At 38.4% G+C, this 27,547-nt stretch overlaps 2 protein-coding genes across 3 annotated transcripts; both read left to right on the forward strand.

The window, feature by feature from the left end:
- Positions 1-1,845: 1,845 nt before the first annotated feature.
- On the forward strand, positions 1,846-11,483 carry LOC126373162 (sulfotransferase 1A3-like). 2 transcript variants are annotated; one of them, XM_050019194.1, is made up of 8 exons: positions 1,846-1,916; positions 2,167-2,267; positions 3,694-3,828; positions 5,009-5,108; positions 5,773-6,071; positions 6,698-6,792; positions 7,862-8,045; positions 10,715-11,483. In XM_050019194.1, the coding sequence occupies exons 1-8, from the start codon at positions 1,861-1,863 to the stop codon at positions 10,822-10,824; spliced, it is 1,080 nt and encodes a 359-aa protein (XP_049875151.1). In that variant the 5' UTR covers positions 1,846-1,860; the 3' UTR covers positions 10,825-11,483. The 2 variants fall into 2 exon arrangements, with proteins under 2 accessions (XP_049875151.1, XP_049875152.1); XM_050019195.1 differs by lacking the exon at positions 2,167-2,267 and having other exon boundaries at positions 1,886-2,101.
- Positions 11,484-13,820: 2,337 nt separating this feature from the next.
- Positions 13,821-24,493, forward strand: LOC126373174 (luciferin sulfotransferase-like). Its single transcript, XM_050019215.1, has 7 exons — positions 13,821-13,963; positions 14,766-14,900; positions 17,347-17,446; positions 18,195-18,502; positions 18,872-18,966; positions 23,102-23,285; positions 24,306-24,493. Exons 1-7 carry the CDS (start codon positions 13,888-13,890, stop codon positions 24,413-24,415), a joined length of 1,008 nt encoding a protein of 335 aa, XP_049875172.1. The 5' UTR covers positions 13,821-13,887; the 3' UTR covers positions 24,416-24,493.
- Positions 24,494-27,547: the final 3,054 nt, after the last annotated feature.

The following is a 27,547-nucleotide window of genomic DNA, read 5'->3' on the forward strand; positions in this document are numbered from 1 at the left end:
TTAATGAAACCATTCCGTAAATATTTCACTATAAGATACGATGGCTAAATATGTTAAATTGCTATTTGTTTTCATCAGGGATATGAATGAATTTCATAAATAAAAAAAATCACACCTAACAAAAAACAAATAGCAATATCACATATTTACCCACCTAATTTTATTGCGAAATATTTAAGTACATAAGTAATTAGTTTAACACCTTTTTTTTTTTGACGTGACATTAACTACTTGGCCGGACAAATGGGGAGCGCTGAAGGCTCTCACCCGGTAAAGGCTCTCACCCGGTAGTTTAACACCGGCGGCAGTGGCTGAGGATGCCGCTGAGAAGAAGAGGGAGAAGTATGCAGCTCTATTGCCTGCATATAACTTCGTGCCCATTGCCGTGGAGACCTTTGATAGCTGGGGGGGGGCGGACACCAAAATCTTTGTATCGGAATTGGGTCTCAGGCTCAGGGAGAAAACAGATGACTCCCGCTCGTTCCTGGTCCAAAGGCTGGCCATTGCCATTCAGCGCGGCAATGCGGCTAGTGTTGTGGGCACCTTTAGGGGCGGGTTATTTAATGACTAGTTTTATGCTTGTATTCGTGACGTATCAATGTAGTTACTTACCTACATTTATACTATTTCTTTATTGATTTAATAATTACTATTAATATTCTAACCTACACCTTGTTTCTGTTCATTCTGGGGTTTTTTTTGGGCACTGACCTTTACAATAAGTAAAAAAACCTCGTAACAATTCAGCCTGCGCGGCGCAGTTGCCTCAATGATTACGATAAATACTATCAGTGCATATAGATTTCAAAAGGAAAATTTCAATCGACAGTTTATCTGATACTAAGCGATGCATCATGCAGGGATGTTACGGAATGCAGTTTCGGATACAGCAGCAAATGGAATTGCATTTGCTTCGATCCTGACAAACTTCTTTTGCTTGCTTGTTCATACACGCACGCCGGTTCAGAGTAGATCGTACTGTAAAAATTTCATAATAACATAAATGTAAAACAGTAAGGTGACATTTAATTGTATCTTACAATATGAGTACCTACCCGAAATAAATGTATTTTTTTTTTAATTTTTTTTTTTTAATTGAAAGTACTTCATTACTGTAAGTACCTAATACCACAATGACTGTCTAGTTACGATAATTACGAACCAATAGGGAAAATAAACAGAAAGATACGGTGTCGGTTCGGCCGCCGGCGTGTCTCATTTAGACTCCGCTCATCCGAAATATTCCGATATTATCCGAAACTTTTATACCGCTTTCTATTACGGAAATAATAGAATAGAATATTTGTATTTAACAAAAAGTATACATTACTGAAGAACACGAACTAGGGAAACCATGTCCAGAAAATTTGTTGTTAGCGAGGAAACGCGATAGTTTTCTTTTTATTTCGGATATCCGATAGTTTCGGTTACAGAGCTCCGTAACATCCCTGCTTCGCTGCAGGGATCCCTATATAAACAATAACAATAATATACTTACTTTAGATTAGATATATATTTTATGTCGCAGTCGGATTGTATAATCCGCTGTATTACATTACGGCTAGCTGTTCAAAAACAGGGCCGTTTTGTAATGCGGCGGTTCAACGATTAGCCGTATTGTCATTGCGATACGTTCTCCAATAAAGCGGTCCACGTTTAACCGCATTGTACTACTACTTAAATTGTAGGGTGACCATAATATTTTTTTCTAATTGCACTTGAAAATTGTTCTTAAATTCACTATTTACCGACATATTTAACACGTTTCCTTCAAAAATTCAAAAAATATTTTTGAAAACAGCTAGCCGTAATGTACTACAGCGGATTATACAATCTGACTGCGACATAATATAATATATAATGATCAAGTACGACAGATCTCAGAGCATTAAGATTTCTTTTGCGCAATTCATAAGGTATAATTGGTACTTACCAATACAGTTTGTAATACAATCCTAACTAAGGTATTTAGAATTACTAAAATTAGCTGTGATTCTGTGATATTTAATAAGTATAAATATGATGGAAACGAAAAATGATGCTTATAAAGTGAAACCTTTTACAGAGGAGGAATATGCTAAACATAATAAAGTATATTGTAGTAAGTACATAATTAAGTTTTCTTAAGTGCAGTTTTTACTAAAACAGTTGCTTCAACCATTATAGACGGCGACACGGCTCACCAGTCACCACCTATCAAGTTGGTCTAACAAAACGCTCGGTCAAGTGTACATACTTACATAATCTCACGCCTATTTCCCACCGGGGTAAGCAGAGACTATAGAATTCCATTTGCTTCGATCCTGACACACTACTCTTGCTTCCTCCACATTCATCAACGTACACGCACGCTGGACGTACGTCGGTCAAGTGTATATTTAAATACAGATATAATAATTAGTGCATCTTGCGATAGTTGTGTCTGCTTGTGTATTTTTTTTATTATGTGCTTAGTATTTTTAGGGATAGCTAATAGGCCGTTCGGAGAACGCGTTCAAATTCCGTCTGGGGTTCTAAACCGCTGAGTTGAATTCTAATTCATAAGTCCAACTCAGCGGTTCAGCTGAGCTAACCTTGAAATGTTAGCTGTCACTTTTGAGCATAGGTACCTGACTTTTTAAGCCATGATTAAAGATAATTTTCTAAGGGAAAAATTACGTTAATTTTGTTCGGGACATTATACAACACATATAATAAAATTATAATTTAATTATTATTTTTAAAACCTTAAGTTCCTCGACTTTTGCCGAGGACATGCGCGGGCCTAAGCCAAGTACATCAAGTCAAGTTTTTTTACGTGACTTATTGTAGATTTGCCGCAAAATTTAAGACAACCCATTTGGGCGCGAACCTCGGCTCAAGGCGTCGTCTTAGAATATTTGAAAGAATTAATCGACCCTAGTGGGTCGATAGCGATATAAGCGCTGAATGAGGGAAATCGTCCATCACGCCGGCGGGGTCGGTATCAGGGTAACAGAGTCAAGCCTTGCGTTAGTATTGTATTGTGTAATAGGTACCTATAGAATGTGTGGGTTGTGTGTTAGATTGTGGGGTGGTTTGAGTGGCTATAAAAAATAAATAAATATAAAATATTTTTTATTACGGGTAACTTGGACCCAGGTTGTTAGTAACAATGATTTCTTACTCACTAATATTAGTATTACATAGATGCACAATACACACACATACACAATAAAATTGAAATAAATATATGATATTATTTACTGCTCCTGTACAAGTGACTCATGGAGCAATGAGTCATGTACGGACAGTCCAGCCTACTACTATAAGTATGGTTTTTTTTTTTTTGACGTGACTTATTGTAGATTTGCCGCAGATGGCATTAACTACTTGGCCGGACAAATGGGGAGCGCTGAAGGCTCTCACCCGGTACAACGTTTAAGACAACAGGCCTGAGGGTGCCCAGTTGGGCGCGAACCTCGGCTCAGGGCGTCATCAGAGAGGAAAAATATTTGAAAGAATTAATCGACCCTAGTAGGTCGATAGCGATAAGCGCTGAATGAGGGAAATCGTCGACCACGCCGGCGGGGTCGGTATCGGGGACACTATAAGTATGGGAGGTTCATGTTCAGTTTGCAAGAATTGTCTGACTAATCTGCAGGTATTCAATATGCTGCTTTCTGTAAAAGAATGTTATTATTATATTACATTGGATCTTAATTTTGTTATCAGATCATCACAGGAAGTTCATCCGAGTGGGTCCAAAGGGTTATGTCCTGCCCACTGGGTGGCTAGACCACTCCGAGGACGTGAGGACACTGCCGCTACGACCTGATGATATCTTCGTCGCTTCCTTCCCAAGATCAGGTACTATTTACAGAGAATACTTAGAGCTATGGTAGCCCAGTCGGTAGAACGCTTGCCTCTCACTTTGAGGTCGCAGTTTCGAATCCAGCACAGGCCTAAACCAATTGTAGAATTTGTTTTCGAATTCATGTTTGGATCATGTACATGTGCCTGGGTGTAATAACAAGGGTCATCTTTTAAACCCAAAAACAAAGATAAAAGATGCATTATGTCTTTTATCCATTATGATGCGTTATGAGGAGCTCGGTGGCGCAGCGGTAAATGCGCTCGGTCTGAGATTGTTGAAGTTAAGCAACTTTCGCAAAGGCCGGTCATAGGATGGGTGACCACCAAAAAAAAAGTTTTTATCTCGAGCTCATCCGTGCTTCGGAAGGCGCGTTAAGCCGTTGGTCCCGGCTGCATTTGCAGTCGTTAATAACCACCAATTGCACTGGGCCCGCGTGATGGTTTAAGACCCGATCTCCCTATCCATCCATAGGGAAGGCCCGTGCCCTAGCATTGGGGACGTTAATGGGCTGATGATGATGTCTGTTATCCATGAGGTTAAACGAAGGCAACTCTATACAGCGCCATCAATAGCTTTTTTGGGGAACGTAGCCTGGAAAGGCCCTCATTCATCTATAAATAGCTATTTGACATTCTTCTTCTTCTTATCGTGTGGGTTGGGAGGTGGAATACCAGGCTCATCAACCCTGGTGTCAGGGTTACTATTGACCTGCCAAAGGCCACTGACATGGCTCATGTAACGACTACTTACTTACATCAGTAAGTAGTAACCGGGACCAACGGCTTAACGTGCCTTCCGAAGCACGGATCATCTTACTTTTGGACAATCAGGTGATCAGCCTGTAATGTCTTAACCAAACTGGGGATCACTAAGTGATTTTTGTGATATGTCCCCACCGGGATTCGAACCCGGGGCCTCCGAATCGTGAGTCCAACGCTCAACCACTGGACCACAGAGGGCGTTTTTGACACTGACATTCGTTTTTGACATTTGTTGGTATTGAGCACTTTTTACTTTTTGCGCAAATGTCAAAAACTATTGCTTATTTAGATGAATTGCTTCAATGTGGCCTTTTTAATCTCCTGAATGTCTGCCGGGTCTGCTAGTAAGTAGTAAATATACTTACTAAATATTACGTCGGGCAGTTCAGTTATTTATTTTTATTATTTTCAGGTACAACTTGGACACAAGAGCTCGTGTGGTTAATTGCTATCGACATGGACTTTGAGAAGGCTAAGTCCATCCCGCTCACTACGAGATATCCGTTTTTGGAGTAAGTGTACAAAGATACGTTCCTCAAAATCAATATAGATGGCGCTGTGTGTGTGTCTGCGATTGTTGAAGTAAAGCAACTTTCGCGAAGGCCGGTCATAGGATGGGTGACCACAAAAAAAAAGTTTTCATCTCGAGCTCCTCCGTGCTTCGGAAGGCACGTTAAGCCGTTGGTCCCGGCTGCATTAGCAGTCGTTAATAACCATCAATCCGCACTGGGCCCGCATGATGGTTTAAGGCCCGATCTCCCTATCCATCCATAGGAAAGGCCCGTGCCCCAGCAGTGGGGACGTTAATGGGCTGGTGATGATGATTTACTAACAAGTTGTATATTTATATCGTTTTGTCGCCTTACAGCTTATACGACGTAAGCGCCTTTTTGAAAAATCACATTCTGATGTAATTACGAATTACTAGGTAAGCGTGATCCATCCTAGATCACATCGTCACTTATTAATTAATCACTATTACCTAATAAAATTAACGTGCCTTCCGAAGCACGGAGGAGCTCGAGATGAAAACTTTTTTTTGTGGTTACTCATCCTATTACCGGCCTTTGCGAAAGTTGCTTAACTTCAACAATCGTAGACCGAGCGCGTTTACCGCTGCGCCACCGAGCTTCTCGTTAGTTAATACAACTTAATAAAGAAAATGTAAATTTGCAGAGATTTCATGTTTAGGCCATGGGATGCCGTGAAGGATCCAGATGAAAAGAAAAGACTAGAATCTGCAATGAGACCTGCGCCAGAGGTATTGGCCTCGACCCCCTCCCCCCGCTTCATCAAGAGCCACCTCCCCATGTCCCTGCTCCCTGAGGGCACCCTGGACACTGCCAGAGTGGTCTACGTGGCCAGAGATCCCAGAGACGTAGCCGTGTCCTGCTACCACTTCTTCAAATCCTTCAAAGAGAACGGATTGACTGTTCCATTCAAGGATTACCACGAGCTATTTATAAATAACTTAGGTAAGTAAACGGTGTAACATTTTTTCTTAAAATAACAACTCGGGGTTGGTAAGATCTGAAAAAAACTCACCCATATGTAAATGCGATCCTGTCAGCGAACCATAGAGATGGCCAATCAGCACCCTTGAGCCGAACTTTTTTTTGACGTGACTTATTGTAGATTTGCCACAGATGGCATTAACTACTTGGCCGGACGAATGGGGAGCGCTGAAGGCTCTCACCCAGTACAACATTTAAGACAACAGGCCTGAGGGTGCCCAGTTGGGCGCGAACCTCGGCTCAGGACGTCGTCTGAGAGGAAAAATATTTGAAAGAATTAATCGACCCTAGTGGGTCGATAGCGATAAGCGCTGATTGAGGAAAATCGTCGACCACGTCGAAACTTGACCCGAACGCGCACACGGCCTATGCCCAGCAGTGGGCGTCATACGGCTGATAATGATGATGAGAGCCCTCAGCGCTTGCCATTTACGTCAAAAGAAACATGTACTTAAGTAAGAGATGTAAGTAGATGCAGTCGACAATGGAATTCAAGGCAAAAAAAGAAGAATAAACAGAGTTTGTCGAAAACAGCGTAATAAGTTTTGGAATTAGAATGTCTTTTGTAAAACGAAATGTCTTTCCAGAAACCTGGGCCCCATTCTTCGATCACGTGAAGGAAGCGTGGTACCAGAGGAATCATCCCAACATGCTGTTTCTATTCTATGAGGAACTTTCCAAGGTTTGTCTTATAGAAATATGAGTTGTGACACAAACCATAAGTATAGTCATGAGCAATATCATGTACCCACTTTAGAACCCTGTCGCACTATCATATATTACATTTAATGAGACTTGCGGTTTAATTTATCAAAACAGTCAATGTGACATGGTTTCAAAGTGTATCTATATTAGTACCTACTCGTGACCGTAAGTACTAATACTTATTATAAATTCGAAAGTAACTCCGCCTTTTCACGCTTAAATACTGCTAAACCGTCTTCGATGAAATCTACGGTAAGTACATAGGACATTTTTTTAAACATGAGACAGTTTTTTATCTCCGAAATCGTCCCTTAAGGGGATAAAAGGCGATGGAAAATGACGTGTCGCGTGACAGCCAAAATCTTTCTTTCTTGAAATCTAGTTAAGTAAATAAGAACTGCAAATCATCTTAAGATATGACATTGATCAAGATATCACGTCCCCGAGATATTTCATATGACATTTATAAACGTTATCTCTGACTTGGTGCTAAAAGTACACATGCACTGTAAGGTTGCAGAGGTCTGCGCCCAACTGGGCACCCTCAGGACTGTTGCCTTAAATTTTGTAACAGTATTTAATGCCATTTGCTGAAAATCCTCAATAAGTCACGTCAAAAAAGAATAACAAGTGACAAGCCTCCGTGGCTCAGTGGCTGAGCGTTGTGCTTTCGATCTGGAGGTCCCGGGTTCGAATCCCGGTGGGGACAAATCACAAAAATCACTTTGTGTTCCCTAGTTTGGTTAGGACATTACAGGCTGATCACCTGATTGTCCAAAAAGTAAGATATGATCCATATTACTTCCTGATGTAAGTATGTAGTCATGTCAGGGGCCTATGGCGGCTCAGTAGTAACCCTGATACCAGGGTTGATGGGGTTAGTAATCCACCTCACAATCCACACGATAGAAGAAGTGACAAGGCCATGGCCTATTAATAGTATTCTATTAATATATCTATTAATATATATATTAATAATCCATCATCTAGCACCCCAACTGAACTTAAAACTACAATAATACTTAATTGTAACATTCTGTTTACAGGACCTAGGCTCAGTCGCGCGGAGAGTAGCCGACTTCCTAGGCAAGCAGTACACAAACGAGCAGTACGCCAGACTGCTCGACCATCTCAAGTTCGACAACTTCCAGAAGAATACTGCTGTCGATCTTGTGAATTTGAGGGCACTAGGGTTGTTGGAAGACAAGGGACAGAACTTCATTAGAAAAGGTTACCATTAATTATTTACTTTTAAGCGGCCTAAAGGTATCAAAATGTAGGATCAAAACTATTTGGGAGCTGGTAAACGAATACACAGGGAGGAATACAAAACAACACCGTAACAATCGAATTGAACTATTGGATGATGGAAAAAGGATTGTGGAACAAAAAATAGTCAACAACAACATCAATTTAAGAGCCACGCTCTTGTCGGTGCAGCATTTCTGTAAAATACTCTCCATGCTACTTTTTTAGGGAAAAATAGGGCAGTGGTGGACAAAAAATAGTAAGTAACAAATTTAATGACTTTTTTATTAACGTAGGTAAACCAACAACTCCTATATCGGATTCATTTAAAGGGTACCTAACTAATTTTAAGATCGATAACACTAAAAGTATGTTCATAATGCCTACTAATCAAATAGAAGTAAAAAAGATTGTAAAGAAGTTTAAAAACAGTAGTAGCTGTGGACCGGACGAATTGAGTACAATGATAATAAAAAACAATTTGGATATTGTCGCACTTCCCCTAAGCAATATTTTTAACGCGTGCATTGAACAGCAAACTTATCCATCTGCACTTAAAAGAGCTAAAGTGATACCAGTTCATAAAAAGGGTGATACTGATGTTGTAACACAATATAGACCTATCTCAATATTGTCGGTTCTCTCCAAAATTTTTGAAAATGTACTTGCTAATAGAATAGAGACTTTTTTTGTATTGAACAACTTTTTTACTAATCGGCAATACGGATTTAGAAAAAACTTTAGTACAACTATGGCAATACGTGATCTGGTAGGTAACATTCTTCAATGTTTGAATTCTGACCTAAAATGTATGGGTATTTTTTGTGATCTTAGCAAAGCATTTGATAGTGTTAGTCATGATATATTACTTCAGAAAATACAGTACTACGGGGTGAGGGGTGCCGCTTATAATCTAATAAAATCATATTTGGACAATCGAACACAATACGTACAACTTCAATATAGCCATCAGGATACTGGTGAAGATGTTAAGGTGAAATCTGACAACATGGTAATAAAATATGGCGTACCTCAAGGATCAGTATTGGGCCCACTTCTATTCCTGATATATGTTAATGACCTTTCCGTTAATATAACTAATGGGACTGTTTATCTATATGCCGATGACACGTCTATATTCCTGGCAAACGACACATTTGATGTCCTTGACGCGACAGTGAAACACACGTGGAAAGAGATCAGTGACTGGTTTAAGGCAAATGGGCTAAAAATGAACTGTGACAAAACTCACTATGTCACCTTCAAGCGCCATACAAACAGTCAAGACTTTGATTTCTCTCTTTCAGCACAAAAAATGGAAACTGTCCGCTTTCTCGGCGTGGAATTAGACAGTCAGCTCAGGTGGCTTCCTCAAATAGAGCATGTGAAAAAAAAATTAGCAAGTGCATGCTATTCATTAAAATCTATGCGTAGGTTGGTTGACTCCCAGACTTTGAAGTTAATGTATTACTCCTACTTCGAGAGTATAATAAGATATGGACTCGAAGTGTGGGGAAACTCAACGGAGATCACGGGAATTTTGCTTTTGCAGAAAAAAGCTATGCGTATTTTGGATAATGCTGGCTATCTGGAGCATTGTAAGCCTATCTTCAAAAAACACAAAATATTAACGGTCGTTTCGCTTTATATATACTTAACACTAATTAGAACTTTTAATGATAAACATAAATATTTAGAGGTAAATCAGAACCATCGGCGTCAAATGCACAGAGGAAAACTGGTGCAACCTCGATATCATTACGGCGTTTTTAAAAGTAGCTTTCCTTATCTTGGTATCCGTTTGTATAACGCGCTTCCTTCTTGTATACGTGATAGTCCAGGTCCAAAAGAGTTCTCGTACAATCTAAGAATTCTGCTACTTGCTAATCCTCTGTATAGTCTGAATGAATTTTTTGACCTTTGCGAAACATCAAAATAATAATTTCGTTTTTTTTTTATGCAATACATGTTTTATTATTTATTTATTTATTTATTCCTATGATATATTATTGTAATTTTTGCTATGTTGGTTAACTATATGTGCGTGTCTTACTCTATAATTGTCATAGTAATTATTGTTAATTTAAGAGTAATTATTATGTGTGTGTGTGTCTCTTATGTTTGTATTTATTGTCCTGTAAATGTATTGTGAACTAAATAATTGAATAATGTACCTATTGTTACCTTAATTAACTTATATTTATTTGCATCCGATGTATATGATTGGTTATTTGCAAATAAATGAATTGAATTGAATTGAATTGAATATTCTATTCTGTCTGAAGCACTGACACAAATAGCGCTGCTCATATTTTTAGTGGGACAAAGCAGGATTGATAGATTTTGCAAAGTTTGCAACTGCAGTGCCCAAGTAGCAACCGATTGGTCCTAGGTACTGTTGTAACCAAAATAAAGCGAGTGGTTTGACTATTATTTCTTTTTTTGACTAGTAGATTTGCCGCAGATGGCATTAACTACTTGGCCGGACAAATGGGGAGCGCTGAAGGCTCTCACCCGGTACAACGTTTAAGACAACAGGCCTGAGGGTGCCCAGTTGAGCGCGAACCTCGGCTCAGGACGTCGTTAGACAATTTAAAAACAGCAATAATTGAATATGAATATGGAACTTCACGGTATTTTATACGTTGCAGGTAAGGCAGGCGGCTGGCGAGATAACTACGACGAAGAGATGATACGACGTACTGAGCAGTGGATGGCAGACAACCTGAGAGACATGGACCTGCGTTTTGAACAGAACTGAAGAATGTCCTATTTATTTTATTATAATACTTACTTAGTTCGTTTAATTGAATTTGTGCTGACTCCAGAATACACCATCTAATTTTATTTTAAGTTAGTATACCTGTCATTTTCTTATCCGCCGAAGAGGAAAGGGACGGATAATCAAATCAAAATCAAAAATCATTTATTTCAGACATGATGGTCCATATTACATTAATTAATTACACATTTAAAATAAAAATAATAATTAAAATCAAAATTAAAATACAATAAAATTAAAAATACTTACAAAATTACTAGTAGTAATAAAAATAATAATGGACGACTGTTAATAAATGAGTGAATGAATGAACAACCCGAGCGAATAAAATAGGCATCTCGCTGATATGCATCCCGACTGACGTGTGCTGTCATCTTAATTCTGTCGGGTTATTGGCCAATGTTTGGCAGGGAATTCTTTTCTGCCTAAAATTGACGAGTGTTCCATATTTTTTACGCCTGTCGATTCGTTCCTTTCATTTTCGGCGGATAAAAGAATGACAGGTACTTATAACTTAAAATAAACTTAGATTATGTGTGCTGGAAATGCTGGAATCACAAATGTTATATCTACGTTGTTATATGTACCTAGTTTACTTCGTTACTTACATCGTAAAATAAAAGTTCATTAGAAATATACTTATAACATCTTACTCTTCTCTATTCCTAGCCTACACTATCCCACTGAATAACTTTTAATAATTAAAACACATAATGATGGGTTCTTACCGCGTTTAAGATAGGGATATGAAACTCCCTTGAATTGTGACGTGGAATACCAGCCTCATCAACCCTGGTGTCAGGGTTACTATTGAGCCGCCAAAGGCCACTGACATGGCTCATGTAACGACTACTTACTTACATTAGTAAGTAGTAACCGGGACCAATGGCTTAACGTGCCTTCCGAAGCACGGATCATCTTACTTTTGGACAATTAGGTGATCAGCCTGTAATGTCCTAACCAAACTAGGGATCACAAAAATGACTTTGTGTCCCCACCGGGATTCGAACCCGGGGCCTCCGGATTGTAAGTCCTACGCTCAACCATTGGACCACAGAGGCCGTTGTGACAAGACGCGCCGCGGACACTTTTTTTGCAGAGATTGGGGGCTGTCCATTAATCATGTGATGTTTTTTTTTTGGCATTTTTACCCATTGGTGATCCAAGGTTTGTCTATCTTTATCCTATATCACGTGTATTTTTAGTACCTACCAAAATAATTGCACGAAACGCCGCTTTTCGGTTCAGTATCGCGCGTTCCCAGAAAAAATACTCGTGATATATTTTAATTTTAATTTAGCATGTCTTATTCCGGCACGGGATAGTGAATTGTTAGTTATTATTATTTTTTACATATTATTATTTTATTATTATTATTTTTTTTGTATCATTTGTTTTTAATAAGTTTAGTGCTTACGCTTGTTTACCTTATTTGTAGTGTGTGTGTGTGTGTAGTGTAGTATAGTATAATTATTATTTTATGTTTTTTCTACAAGTTTTCAATAAGTTTAGTGCTTATGCTTGTTTACCTTATTTGTAGTGTGTGTGTGTGTGTAGTGTAGTATAGTATAATTATTATTTTATGTTTTTTCTACAAGTTTTCAATAAGTTTAGTGCTTATGCTTGTTTACCTTGCTTGTATTTAGTATAGTATTGTATAATTAATGCTATCAGACCGATTTATACTATGTCTATTTGTGGAAACCTATAATTGGCTCCCCTGTATCGTATATATTTTTATATTGTTTAAAGTAGCTGTTGGTTTTCCGAAAATAAATAAATAAATATTACTACACCCACCCTCCCCTCTTATGATATTTCGTGATTTTTTCATGGAACCCTCCCCCCTCTCGAGGCTCGCATGATTAATGGACGGCCCCTTGGTTATCTATGTGCTATACAAGGTCGTTGTGTACAGCAGTAAAAGATTTACAAATGCGATAATTTTTATTGACAAAGTAAATACTTATACTCCAAAATTATAAATAGGTCTGTCATTCTCACGCCTAGGGTTATCGCCTTTTTTAATGATAAATACAGTGTATTTTTATACTATATTTATTACTTTTATTAGTGTTTTAGAAAATGAGCGACCGTAAATGAGTCGTTCTTCTTTTTTATCGACAATGATCTGTTCTCCGTTGATAAGTTATATGGTTTAGAATTTGATTTAATCTTTCCATTGTCCAAAAAGTCTCCCTATCCATTCATAGGGAAGGCCCGTGCCCCAGCAGTGGGGACGTTAATGGCCTGATGATGATGATGTCCAAAAAGATAGTTATTTTCTTATATTCAAAATAAGTACTAGGAAAGTTCAGCTCCTCGATTAGTGATTAACGTTCTTACAAAATTCTGTGACGTAGTATGGTACATAACATAAACAGCTTATATTATACGTCCCAGTGCTGAGCACAGGCCTCCCCTCAATCAACCGGAGGGGGTATGGAGCATACTCCACCACGCTGTTCCACAATGGGTTGGTGGAGGTGTTAGTACGATAGTAATAATATACTTAGTCCAAAGAGTCCATGATAGCCCTGTTCGAAGGGAGTGGAATTCTCTACCGTCTTCTGTATTTCCGAATGCATGGGTGTTTTCAAGGCCAGTATGAACAGGCACCTTCTGGGCGAGCTCCATCTTACGCCTCGTCAATGCCTTCGGGCAAGTCTGGGGCCAAGAGCAATCCTATCAGAGGTACAAAAAGGGTGACTTGCACCGTAGTGTCCCGGGTTCGGGATTCATGATAATGGCAATGACCTCACGCCCTATTACATATGATTTAAGCATAGCTGACGAGGAGTTGGTATACACCTCTGCCTACCTCCTTGGCGATACAGGCGTGATGCCATGTTATAAACATACATACACACATACATACATATACTACATACATATACATATACTTACGGGTGGCAACCCTAGCTGCAAATGATTGCCTAGCAAAATTTCGGATATCGCTACATTCGCGCCACAGACAGCATTTAGAGCATACTTACTTAATTTATAAAATTGTGTGTATGATCAAAGTTCCCGTGAAATAAAATGGAAAGCAATAATGATGATTATGAAGTGAAACCTTTTACAGGGGAGGAAGAGGCAAAGTTTAAAAAAATATACAGTAAGTACATCATTACAATATACAGGGACATCGTAACGAAAGTTTGAGGGATGATTCAGACCATGACTCTGAGTTGATATCAAGTGGAATTTTCCGTCGCAAAAATATAGAACTGAAAATAGTTTTTAAAAATACTAAAATATTCATGACTTTTCCGACAGGAAATTCCACTTGATATCATCTCAGAATCATGGTCTGAATTATCATCCCTTCAGTGTTCGTTTCGATGTAACTAACTCCCATATGCACTTGTATGGCTAATTGTACTTCTACGGGGTGTAAGCGACATCGTAGCGAATACTCAGGGAGGTGATTCAACTAATTAGTCTGAGTTAATATCAAGTGGAATTTTCCATCGCAAAAGTATAGAATTGAAAATAATTTATAAAAAATCATGAATTTTGCAACAGAAAATTACACTTGATATTGACTCAGAATCATGGTCTGAATTATCCCTGACAGTATTCGCTTCGATGTCGCTAATACCCTGTATATTATTATTTTAGTGTTATACATGAGCAGTGATCTGATATTCCAGCGCTTATTTGCCGAAAGTTGCGCTGGTTGACTAATTTTTCTTCTTTTTCGTTGAGTAAAAAGTAACTGATTTGACTAGTTGGAAACTAGCGTACTTACCTATTACCAATTTATTTTAAGGAAACCTACGAAATGTTAAACCATTGTAACGTTTTATTAAATCCTAGGATTTTTATGAAGTACTTATTAAAATAATTGTTTTTGAAGCTGCTTCCATAGTTCACTCATAGCAAAAAGGAAGGTTATTGACTTTGACTCTTTATAGCTGCTGATATGCAGTACAGCCGAGTGGGTCGTCCAGGGTATGTCCTGTTGTCTAGTTGGGTGGACCATTCCGAGGATGTGAGGACCATGCCTCTCAGACCTGATGATGTCTTCGTCGTCGCTTTCCCGCGATCAGGTAAGCAAAAGTTTTATTTGAAATCTGCTTCTAAAACTCGCGTGTACAGTTATGAGCAATATCATGTAGGTACCCGCTTTAGAACCCTGTCGCACTATCATAATATTTGACATTTAATGAGACTTACGGGTTAACTTGTCAGTAAAGTTAATGTGACATGGTTTCAAAGTGTATATATCGTGGCCATATCATAGAATTGATCATTTCATGAAATGATCGACCATTTCATGAAATGGTCGTATTTCATGAAATAGAACAACATTCGTTGGCCACATCATGATGTGGTTTGGCCAGATCAATGAACACAAAACGTTTAACGATATGATCAACTAAATGCATGATTACTTCATGATATGGCCAAACGTTAGCGATCATATCGTAAAATAGTAACATTATCCACCGGTAGTGGCGCTGGTGTCGCTTTGTTTATGTTTTGCATAATGGCGGCGGACAATAATTATTCTTGTGGAACGCGAATAATAGGAATAATAATGAGCAAATACAAGATGAAAGTGCATTGAAGCAATGTTTTGACACTAAGGTGAAAAGAAAAACTCGTATTGACAGTAGACAGCAACTTTATTTTTATTTTTAGGTTATATGGCAAATAATGAAGGTCGAGTGACCACGCTACGTAAATCAATGGACTATTATTGGATTTCAAAATATGATATAATTAAAACTGCGAATGAAGAGATATTAATTTTAAAAAAGAAAAATATAGACGATCCTACTGTCCGTAAAGTTTCTTTTTTTGACGTGACTTATTGTAGATATGCCGCAGATGGCATTAACTACTTGAAACAGGATTCTATTAAAACGCATAAATGTTTTTGTCATAATTTAAATTATCATAATCCTTTTTTTTATAATTTTTACAAGGCATAACAGTAGGTTAGGGTGCGGCGGGGGTGGCCCTTGGGCCACCCCTACGCCGCCAGTATGTTTATCTTACACACGAAAAGTATACTGAATGATGACCAATGGCATGAAATAGTGTCAAAAAATATGACGACGACTTCAAAGCGAGATGCAGTTACGGCGTATATGTCAACTACATCAACACTCCGTTAATCGAAAATGACTTTTTAATTTTTAATTGACTTTTAAACATTTTTGTACTTTGTACTAGAGTAATACATTATTTCCTACCTTATTTCGCGTTTTTATTACACCATTTATCATGGACACCCTACATTAATGATATGGCCAGTTGAAGTTGGCCATTTCATGAAATACGACCATTTCATGAAATGGTCGATCATTTCATGAAATGGTTAATTCTATGATCTGGCCACGACATATACATATTAGAACTCGTGACCGTACCTACCGCAAATTAGCCAGATTTCAAGTCACAAAATGAAAACTAACTCCTTTTCATTTTTTCCTTTTTGCATTTTTTAGAGTTGTTAAAGTTCAAAGTTGACTGATTAATTATTTACAATGCAACACTTCCACGAATAAATAAATTTGTAAAAAGCCTCAAAGAGCCGGCAGTATTCGGGCTTTAGGTAGGTAGGTACGATAAGCTGCAAAATTCCAATCAGTTTCTTGCAAAGTCAGTCAGTATCAATCAGTATCAGTATCAATCAGTGTCTTGCAAACACCTACAAAAACAAATTTTATAATTATGACAACTAATGATTCATAATTTCACCTCTGCTTACAAATAATTCAGTGACTGCACTTTTGCTCTTTGACTGTATTTACTTAAGTTCATATTATGTCAGTAAAAAATCGAACAATTGGAAATAAATGCAACTACTAAAAATTATTAAACTTCGTATATGTACCTATGTATTCTATGGTATAGGTACTGGTTTAAGAACCTGTAGTTAAAATACCTAACTTTGGTTAGACCTACTCGTTAACAAAAAAAGGTATGTATCAAGCATGTAGGTAATAAATAATGAATAATACTCACCCTGGCTGCATCTCTCAGCAGGCTCGATCCTTACACTGATTTTTAACACAACCACCAATGCTAAGCAATCGAGAAGGAACCGTAAAAAATAAGAAAATAAAAGAAACCTCTTTGGATTGCAAACTCATTCCCCCGCGAGCGTAAAAAGTTTCGTACCGATAGGTAGGTTACCTTCTTCAGTTCACACATTTTGTTAACCACTAATTCATCAATATTTTCTTAGTATTTAAACACCCATTTATATATTAAATATTCCGTAGTTAATTCAACCAAACACAAATCTTCCCGCGTCCGATCGTCCACTGTTTTCTTTTACTTTTCCTTTGGCCCCTTTAAGGGACAGGCTAAGATCGTAAGACCATTCTGCCCATATTCTGCCTAAAGTTTTTTTTAAAGTCGGCTAAAAGGGTTCTTATTTATGTTATCCAGCCAACGACATAATTAAAAAACGTAATTACTTTAAAATTGCTGTATATACTTACTATATTATTTACCTTACATTTTTTTTTATAATTCTAGGTACAACGTGGACACAAGACCTCGTGTGGTTGGTGGCAAATGACTTGGACTTTGTTAAGGCAAAGTCTATCCCACTCACTGAGAGATATGCTTTTTTGGAGTAAGTGTCTGCCTGCTCTACCAATATACAGTGGAGTAGCTTGATGGGGTGTGATCAGGGGGTTAAAAAGACCACATCAAATTCACCTAAAAATCAATAATGTCAAATTGCAGTGTTTTTTTTTTAGGTTGAATTATTTCGATGTGGCCTTTTTAACCCCTTGTACCCAGAACATTAATATTCGTATTTATAAAGCACGTCATACAATAAAAATATAAGTTTGAAAACTAAAATCCGACTGCGGAAAAATCTCACATTAAAAGTATGAAACAGTAAAATAGGTATAATATTTCTCCGAAATTCTTCCGAATACTGATTTTTAGAAGATAGCCGTGGTCGTATGCCGTTGTAAACAAGCTCTCAGGTCATTTTGGCATACGACCACGGCTATCTTCATAATTTTCTGTTCTGTGCTCCAGAATAGTGAGCTGAATCATCCCCCTCAGTATTTGTTACGGTGTTACTTACACCCCGTACAAGTGCGTACAGGTAGCCACACAAGTACGTATGGGTGTTAGCCTCCGTAATTGCGGAGGGGGATTGATCATGATTATGTGTTGATATCATGTGGAATTTCCTGTCGGCATGTGTTTTGTTTATTAAGTATTTTCAGTTCCATACTAAGTATATGACGGAAAATTCCACTTGATATCAACTCTGAATCATTTCTCAGAGCTCCCTTTACGGTGTCACTAACACCCTGTATATCAATGACACAGAATAAAGACCGATTTAACACATTTTGCAGAGACTTCCTTTTTTTACCGGCTACTCGTATGGCTGCTGCGAATGACCCGGAAAAAATTAAGATCATTGACACAGCAATGAGACCTGCGCCAGAGGTATTGGCCTCGACCCCCTCCCCCCGCTTCATCAAGAGCCACCTCCCCATGTCCCTGCTCCCTGAGGGCACCCTGGACACTGCCAGAGTGGTCTACGTGGCCAGAGACCCCAGAGACGTAGCCGTGTCGTACTATCACTTTGTCAAATCTTTCCCAACGTATGAAATGAAGGCTGATTTCAAAAGTTACCATGATCTGTTTATAAATGACTTGGGTAAGTAGATATTTAATGTTAGCAAAGGCCTGCGAATGCTTCCGTGAAGAATAAGTACTTAATATAATAATTGAAAATAGAAAACCAATTTTTCAAATTTAAAAAAAATATATTATATCTCTGGTGTCCTAAAATAATGATAAATTAAATGATGTTTTTCTTTTTCTTTTAAAAAAGACCTTAAATAAGAAAAAATATTTTATTTTACTATTTGCACGTTATAATTTAAATAACTAAAAATGTAGACCAAATGTTAAATGCTGACCAACTGATTTTGTTTTATGAAAAAATAAAATAAAAGAGTATCAATTTTCATTCATTTTGTTATTTAGTGTTTGCCATCGAGTTCCTAATTTAAAATAATTTCAGAAATGTACGAACCCTTCTTCGAGCACGTGAAGGAAGCGTGGCACCAGAGGAATCATCCCAACATGCTGTTCCTATTCTATGAGGAACTTTCCAAGGTTTGTTTACATAAGGGTGAATTGCAAAAGTGAAAAAAAAACTTGTCTTGGCTGAGAACGGTAGTGCAAAGTTCTGCTAAATGATTTTGAATATTTTTTCTGGGTAAAGTAAGTAGTCCTCTACCTTGGCAAAAAAAATCATTCAGTTTCAGCAACTGTAACACGCTGAAAAAAATTTTTAAAGTGTCATTTTATCATTTCGGTAGCTTGTCCGTAACCCATTTTCGCTTATAAAATGTCTTGCTCTACAATTATTTTCTATTATTGGGATTTAAATTGATAGAATTTCGTTAAATTATTAAATAATCTAACAACAAAAACTATTTCTGTCTGTTTACCTTCCTTCTCATACATTTGACAGGCAGTTAAATTTTGTCCGAAAAAAGTTATCATTTCAGAGGACAGTAAGTTTTGGTAAAATAACTCCGTCAACATTGCGTCTATGACGCCTCCTTACCTGCAGACATCTCGCATTGGTTCGGCTCGACTGCTAGACGTGGACATACCCGTCACAGCGTGTAATGGTTTCCCGCCAAAAAAAATAATTTATCATTTCGGTGATAGGGGGACAAAAAAAAATCAGTAAAAAATCATTTCGGTAGCCATTATAACTCGTGTTAGATTAGTTCAATTTATTTCATATTGATGTGTTAAATCGGCTGCAAGTACTGTTTTGTTTGAGAAGTGTCGATTTTTCGATAGTTATTTAAATTCACAGTTTATACAAAAATAACCTGTTTTTTTATCATCTCGGTGTTATCATTCCGGTGGATTCGGTGGACTGAAATGCCAATAACAGTCCATGGGAATGATATGTAACACTGAAATGATAAAACCGTTAAGTTTTAGAGATCCGTGTGTTAAATTTTAGTTTAGAATTAGGTATTGTTTTAAGGGCCTTTTGAACAGTTCTGTGGAGCTATTTTATTTTTCCTCAAGCTGATCTCATGGTTTTCCAAAACCATTTTGGGTGATTGGAAAACGTCATAATTATAACCTTCTATCAAACTCCTCTTTCTGCTTTTCTCGGTAACCTTGAATACCCAGACTTATCCATTCTTTGGATTCTGGTGGCCACTGGCCTGGATAAAATAGTTTACACCAGTGTTTACCGATCGCACAGCGGTAACTCTGAGACAACCAGGTTATTCACCTACCTCAGTAGGACAGTGGAGTTGGCACGGCGGAGGTATCTCTCAGCGCAACTTGTTCTTCTCCGGGACTCCAACGCCCACCAGCAAGAGTGGTTGTTCCCATTTCAGAAGACCAACCATGCTGGCAAAGAGGCGCAGGTTTTTGCCATGTGTGGCAAAATCTCTCACATCTGGTGAATTGCGTTACAAAGGTACCTGACGTTGCCAACTATACCGCCAACTGCTTGGACCTTTTGCTGATAACTGGTCCGGACCGATATCAATCTCTATCAGTGACTTCCCCCTTGGGAACATCCGACCATTGTCTGGTGAGATATGTGTCTGTCTATTTCCCACCTGATTATAGCCCCAGAGGATCGAGGCAAATATGGTGACACACGTTAGCAGACCGGGATGAGATGCGGCACTTCTTCGCATCCTATCCTTGGCGTGAGGTTTGCTTTTCTTCAGAAGACTCGACGAGCTGCGGAGATGCCATATTAGTTGTCAGGCAATGGAATACTCTATCCCATTTTCTGACATATCATCTGACGATAAGGCTCGCTCATGGTACATCGCGGAGTATGCTAGTGCAGAAGCTCTAATCAATCCGCATACCGGATGTGGGCTGAAGTTAGTACTCGTAAAGCTCCTAACATGCGGGCTCTGAAAAAATCCCTGAATACCGCTGCAAAGTCTTGCAAGAAGACAATGCGCAGGGCACGTTTCGACCATATTGGCCAAATTGATGTCAAACTGACTGAGCTGGTAGTAAAACCTTTTAGCTGCTAGCCAAATCGGTCGAAGCAAACTTCTGCCGTCTAAAAATGCTTCGCACTCTAGACGTGAATACGGTCAGTAGTCCTGATGATATCCCAGCAATAGTACTGCGGAACTGTTGACCTGAATAGTCTCCTACTGACACGCCTCTACCTGCTCTCTCTGGGTTCAGGACAATTCCCGAAACCATGGAACCTTGCCAATGTACAGTGTATGCCCAAAAAAGGCACTCGTACCAACCCTGCTAACTACCGCCCCATCTTGGTAACCTCCTGAACAACCGCCTCCTGGCGTACCTTGAAGCCGTCTCAGACTGGGGTGATAACAAGTAGGTTGGACTCAACGCTTCCAAGACCCTGTTCACCGCAAAACGGAGTCCCTTTCTCCTGACTGGGACTTTCCGGAGTGAATTACCAACCATCTCGAGCTCTTGGGTATGGATATAACTTCCAACTCGTTATAATCTAGGAGACTTCAAGACTATGGTGAATAGGCATTTGCTAGGTAAGTGTGATCCACCCTATACCACATCGTCATTTACCATCAGGTGAGATTGTGGTCCTACGTGAACCCATATTCTTTAAAAAAAAATGTAGGTAAGTAATAAAGAAGCAATGACAATAGTCACAAAAAAGACATATTGACAATAAGCATCATCCCCCTAGCATTATCCCGATTTTTCACAGGGAACCTGTGAATGGAATTCTCGGGAATGTGGGTTTCCTCACGATGTTTTTCTTCACCGCTGAGCATGTGACAATCATTTCTGATCTAAACATGAATTTGAAAATAAATTCGACAATCACTGGTTTACGCCTGTGCTGGATTCGAACCTGCGACCTCAAAGTGAGAGGCAAGCGTTCTACCAACTAGGCTACCACGGCTCCACATATTGACAACAACTAAATGCATTTTTTATTGCACGATGAAAGAAACGAACAACAATCTATTACAATTAGTAAATAGTATTACACTATTTTTTATTTAGCAAGTAATGAACTATTTATCTAAGAATGTATAAATCGATCTCCACCAACCCGCAGTGGAGCAGCGTGATGGAGTATGCTCCATACCCTAAGTTAATTGGGAGTAGGCCATGGCCCAGCAGTGGGACATATATAGGCTATTTATGTATAAATCGAACTTCACATTGTACGGAACCCTAGCTAAGCAGCACAATTTTTCTTGACTGTATCATTTCGGTGGGTTAAATTCATTTCAGTGGACTCATTATCATTTCAGTGTACATTTATATCATTTCGGTGTACATTTATATCATTTCAGTGGGTACTTATCATTTCAGTGGACTCATAAAAATTCAATTTTAAATATCTCAGTAAGTTTCGATCGTATTTGATGCCCACTCACGCACATAATTTAAAATAGGTTAAAGTTTAATTTGTCGTCAAATATGTGAAGAAAAGTATTGAAATAAAAAATCTCACCGAAATGATAAAAAAATGAGACTTGTTGAAATTCACCCATACGTATACTTAGTAGGTAAGTATATAACATTTCTACCAGTGATGTGCAGTTTCGAGTAAAAAGTGCCAACAGTTTTGTTGCATCTGTGTGTTCGCCGTGGTAGCCCGGTTAGTAGAAAGCCTACCTCTCACTTAGAGGTCGCAGGTTTGAATCCAGGCCTAAACCAATGATTGTCGTTTTTATTTTCGAATTCATGTTTGATGAAGGAAAACATCGTATGGAAACCCACATTCCCGAGAAATGCATTTTCAGAGGTATGTGACCTAAGCTGTATTGGGCTGGTTATCCCTTCGCAGGTTGGAAGGTCAGACAGGCAGTCGCTTCTGTAAAAAACCGGACCTGTCAAATCTTCAATTAAGGTGAAACCACCACAGGACCACTTTCAGACAATATGGTTATCAGCCTGCAATATCCTAACTAAACTAGGTACTTTTGTCCAGGAGTCACTGAAAGAAGGGGTTGTTTGAATAGTTTTGGTCCTTATATTGTTACCTTTATTACTTAAGTATTACTTAAGTATTACTTATTTTGTTTTATTCTGCTGTTTTTTTTTTATTTGTAAAATTGTTAATGAGCCGTAAGATTTGGTATACTTAGTCATGTACTTATTTGTATTAAGTCCCACCGGGAATCGAACCTGGGACCACCAGATCGCGAGACCCACGCTCTAGCCACTAGACCACAGAGGCCGTTCAGACAAAGATAACCATGATGTTGTTATAATTTTCTATTTGCAGGATCTAGGAGCAGTCGCGCGGAGAGTAGCCAGCTTCCTAGGCAAGCAGTACACAGACGAGCAGTACGCCAGACTGCTCGACCATCTCAAGTTCGACAACTTCCAGAAGAATACCGCTGTTGAATTACAAAAGTATAAGAAACTTGGCCTGATGGAATCTAACGGGCAAAACTTCATTAGGAAAGGTAGATAAAGAAAAACAAACCCAAATACTCAAAACCGCCGTTGAAAATGTTTTGAGTTCGACAATGACAGTTTACAGAACTTCTATGGAGTCACGCCGGCGTGATCGACCATCTCCGGGTGAGAGCCTTCAGCGCTCCCCATTTGTCCGGCCAAGTAGCTAATGCCATCTACCGCAAATCTACAACAAGTCACGTCAAAAAAAATATCTCCCTCATTCAGCGCTTCTAGAGTTACATAATACTTACAGAGTTACTTTAGATTTACTAAAGCGATACTTTAACTCCGTGTTAGCACTGCCTTAATTCTGATATAACGGATCAAACAAGTTAACTTTGAGGTCGCAGGTTCGAATCCAGCACAGGCCTAAACCAACGATTGTCGAATATTTGTTTTCGAATTTATGTGCGGTGAAGGAAAACAACATGCCGAAACCCACATTCTCAAGAAAAGCATTTTTCGGAGGTATGTGACCTAACGTGTATTGGACTGGTTTTCCCTGCGCGGGTTGGAAGATCAGACAGGCAGTCGCTTCTGTAAAAAACCGGACCTGGCAAATCTTCTGGTTAGGTAAGCGGACCCCGTAAATAACGGGATAATGCTAGGGAGATAACGTGTCCATATTGTTAGTCTGAATATAATTAGTAAATAATTTATATTTGTATTACTTAAATGCTTTTGTCACGAAGTTAGATGAGTTGACTCTAAGTATGTATGAGGAGCTCGGTGGCGCAGCGGTAAACGCGCTCGGTCTGCGATTGTTGAAGTTAAGCAACTTTTGCAAAGGCCGGTCATAGGATGGGTGACCACAAAAAAAAGTTTTCATCTCGAGCTCCTCCGTGCTTCGGAAGGCACGTTAAGCCGTTGGTCCCGGCTGCATTAGCAGTCGTTAATAACCATCAATCCGCACTGGGCCCGCGTGATGGTTTAAGGCCCGATCTCCCTATCCATCCATAGGGAAGGCCCGTGCCCCAGCAGTGGGGACGTTAATGGGCTGATGATGATGATCATGTATGTTGCAGGTAAGGCAGGCGGCTGGCGAGATTACTACGACGAGGAGATGATACGACGTACTGAGCAGTGGATGGCAGACAACCTGAGAGACACGGACCTGCGTGTTCAGTGGAAGTAACCCTGACACAGGTATACATAGTTTAGGGACCAGAGAATCAATTCATTGTATACTACATTAACCAATAACAACAATGTATCAACAATTATATTGTGGCAAATTTATTTATGAAAATAAATAAATTATTTTATTACAATAATAATTTATTATAATAAATTATTTTATTTATGAAAATAAATAAATTATTATTTAAAAAAAACCCAATGTCTCCTAGTTAAGCATGCTACACACAGATCCCAGGCAGTACCTTCGTAACATCGTAAAAATAAAAGTTCGTTAGAAATCTTCTTCTATCGTGAGGGTTGTGAGGTGGAGTACCAACCTCATCAACCTGATGATGTCAGGATTACTATTGAGCCGCCAAAGGCCCCTGACATGGCTAATGTAACGACTACTTACTTACCATCAGTAAGTATTAACCGGGACCAACGGCTTAACGTGCCTTCCGAAGCACGAATCATTTTACTTTCGGACAATCTGATGATCAGCCAGTAATGTCCTAACCAAACTAGGGACCACAAAGTAATTTTTGTCATATGTCCCCACCGGGAATCAAACCCGGGACCTAGCAAAAAAAAGGAAATATACATACATTTTTATTCCATCATTTCACGTATTTTCCTTAAACAAAAACCAACTTAAAGACATAAGTTTAAAAAAAATAAACAAACGTATAAAAAAGTATAATGACGCCAATATATTGATCATCACCGCTACACAGCTGACTAAACAGAGGGTTGCAAGTAGATACGTGCGCGCGCGCAGCTCTGAAACGCAATGACGTACAAATTGCACTTTTACCTTTTTTATTGCTATTGGTTTAAGTAGATTACTGTCATTATTGTTCATTAAGTATTTGACACTTTTAACGTTTTAACATAACATAAGCTCACACAATATTCATTGTCAGCACCCTCACTTTTGGCTTTTGTATACAACTTTTGGATGGTAGCTGGTATCCTTAGCTCAGTTTTAAAACTTTTAGGGATAACAGCCGACTCATAGCAATTATGTCACAGCCTGTAACTACGTATTTATAAATGTAAACAAATATTGTCATATATTTAAGGCTTTAATGGTACAAAATAAAGATATTATTATTATTATTATTACTATATCCCAATTGGGGTAGTCAGAAGTACATCCATCACAAGGTGGATAACCCACACCTCAGAGAGCCGTATCGCCGTCTATAATGATCGAGCCGTGGTATAAGAAGACCAGGGGCCTGTTTTATAAAACTTACAATTGTAAATTACAACGAAAATTTGGTGTTCATTACGTAGCTAATTTGAAACTGCAAAATATTTGTGATCACTGTGATCACACACTCCGCAATGTTCATCAAATTGTCAATGTAATTTACAATTGTAAGTTTTATAAAACAGGCCCCAGGTATGCTCAAAACTGACAGCTAGCATTTTCAAGGTTAACCCAGCTGACGTCATCCCTGCGTTGCCATTTCGTAAAAAATAAATTACCCACGTCCAATGTTTTAATTTTGTACTTTTAGTATAAAAGATTTAAGTACGTACAGTTGTAATGATTTTTATTATATATCCGACACATTAGTCAGTAATTCACTTAATTTTCAATAATAAAATTTACGTCCTTGGAATGTTAGAGATACCAATTGAAAGGTAACCCTAAGGTCATCAATGGGCTAGCAATGGCGGCTTGTCATAGAATTAAGCATACCTGGTCTTCGTTAAACCACGTATCGAGCCAAGTGTGTTAGTGAAAACTGCACTTAAGATAAATTAATAACTCATTGGCCCCGATTCCTGCAGACACCTCTTAATTTTATTTTAAGTTATAACCGTCATTTTCTTATCCGCCGAAAAGGAAAGGGACGGATCATTGTCAACAAATTAATTTTAAAATGAATGAATAACCCGTGCGAATAAAATAGGCATCTTGCTGGTATGCAATCCGTTTGACGTGCTGTCTACTTAATTCTATCGGGTTATTGGCCGATGTAAAATTTTTAGACGGTTGTTTTAGATTTCTGCTTAAAATTGACGTGTAGGTGTATTCCATAAATTTTATGCCTGTCGATTGCCCGTCCCTTTCTTTTTCAACGGATAAGAAAATGACAGGTATAACTTAAAATAAAATTAGTGGCATCTGCAGGAATTAGCACCATTGGTGTAAGTTATACCGGGTGAGAGCCTACCGGGTGAGAGCCTTCAGCGCTCCCCATTTGTCCGGCCAAGTAGTTAATGCCATCTGTGGCAAATCTACAATAAGTCACGTCAAAAAAAAAGTGTAAGTTCGAACCGGCGCTTTGAGCAGCCCCGTTTGAGCAGCAAGCCTGTCTACCACAAGACCACAGTGACTATAACTAATTAATAAGTAAGTAAAATTGCATTATAATCGAATGATTTAAGTGTGAACATTAGTTTTGTTAATGTGTTCACAAGGTACGCCTGCGCTCCCTAAGGGCTGTATGTGTTGCCCTTTGCTCCCACGGTTTATTAAGAAAAAAAACTGTAGAGTGATTTGTTACTATAAGTAATAGCCCATCGGAGAACGTTTGAGTTAACTATATATTAGTTTCACGGGTTCGAATCCTGGCTTGGACTGTAAACCAGTCGAATTCAGTCGACTTTGTAAGTTTTAATTCATGTTTGGATCTTAGTGGAAATTCCTTTCAGAAAATTCATTAAAATTTTTACTGGTTTTTTTTCTTTATTTTCGTTGCCATATTGTGATTTAAGCTGCATAGAATCCAAATTTAAATAAAACGACAAATTATTAACAAATAGCAAAAACATTGAATTTTTTACAATCTGTGGAAGCTTATTAATGGCTTTTAAATATTAAGTTAGTGTGTAACATTGTAAATTTAGCTGTAAGCTCCCCAAATAAAATAAAATAAGAAAATATAAAATAAAATAAAAAAAAATCCCAATCATATATTACGTGCTACTTATAAGTATGTATTTAGGTACCTATTTAATCTTAATTCGTAGCTACCGTAAGTATTATAGTTATTATGAATCAATATGAGTACTTAAAAGTAGTTCAACGATTAAAAGGATGAGATAATAAGACAGATCAGCTGATTGATATGAACTGATCACTTTGATTCCTTCGAGGAACCACGCTGGTTATACGACCCATTGACAT

This window comes from Pectinophora gossypiella, chromosome 15 (assembly GCF_024362695.1).
Source record: "Pectinophora gossypiella chromosome 15, ilPecGoss1.1, whole genome shotgun sequence".
Taxonomy (NCBI): domain Eukaryota; kingdom Metazoa; phylum Arthropoda; class Insecta; order Lepidoptera; family Gelechiidae; genus Pectinophora; species Pectinophora gossypiella.

Excerpts from the sequence above, each read along its gene's own strand:
- LOC126373174 (XM_050019215.1), top strand. The coding sequence starts at position 13,888 with ATGGAAAGCAATAATGATGATTATGAAGTGAAACCTTTTACAGGGGAG. Across the intron at positions 17,447-18,194 it reads GAGAGATATGCTTTTTTGGA|AGACTTCCTTTTTTTACCGG; the intron begins GTAAGTGTCTGC and ends CACATTTTGCAG. Across the intron at positions 18,967-23,101 it reads TCTATGAGGAACTTTCCAAG|GATCTAGGAGCAGTCGCGCG; the intron begins GTTTGTTTACAT and ends TTCTATTTGCAG.
- LOC126373162 (XM_050019194.1), top strand. The coding sequence starts at position 1,861 with ATGATCAAGTACGACAGATCTCAGAGCATTAAGATTTCTTTTGCGCAA. Across the intron at positions 2,268-3,693 it reads CACGCCTATTTCCCACCGGG|ATCATCACAGGAAGTTCATC; the intron begins GTAAGCAGAGAC and ends TTTTGTTATCAG. Across the intron at positions 8,046-10,714 it reads ACAGAACTTCATTAGAAAAG|GTAAGGCAGGCGGCTGGCGA; the intron begins GTTACCATTAAT and ends TATACGTTGCAG.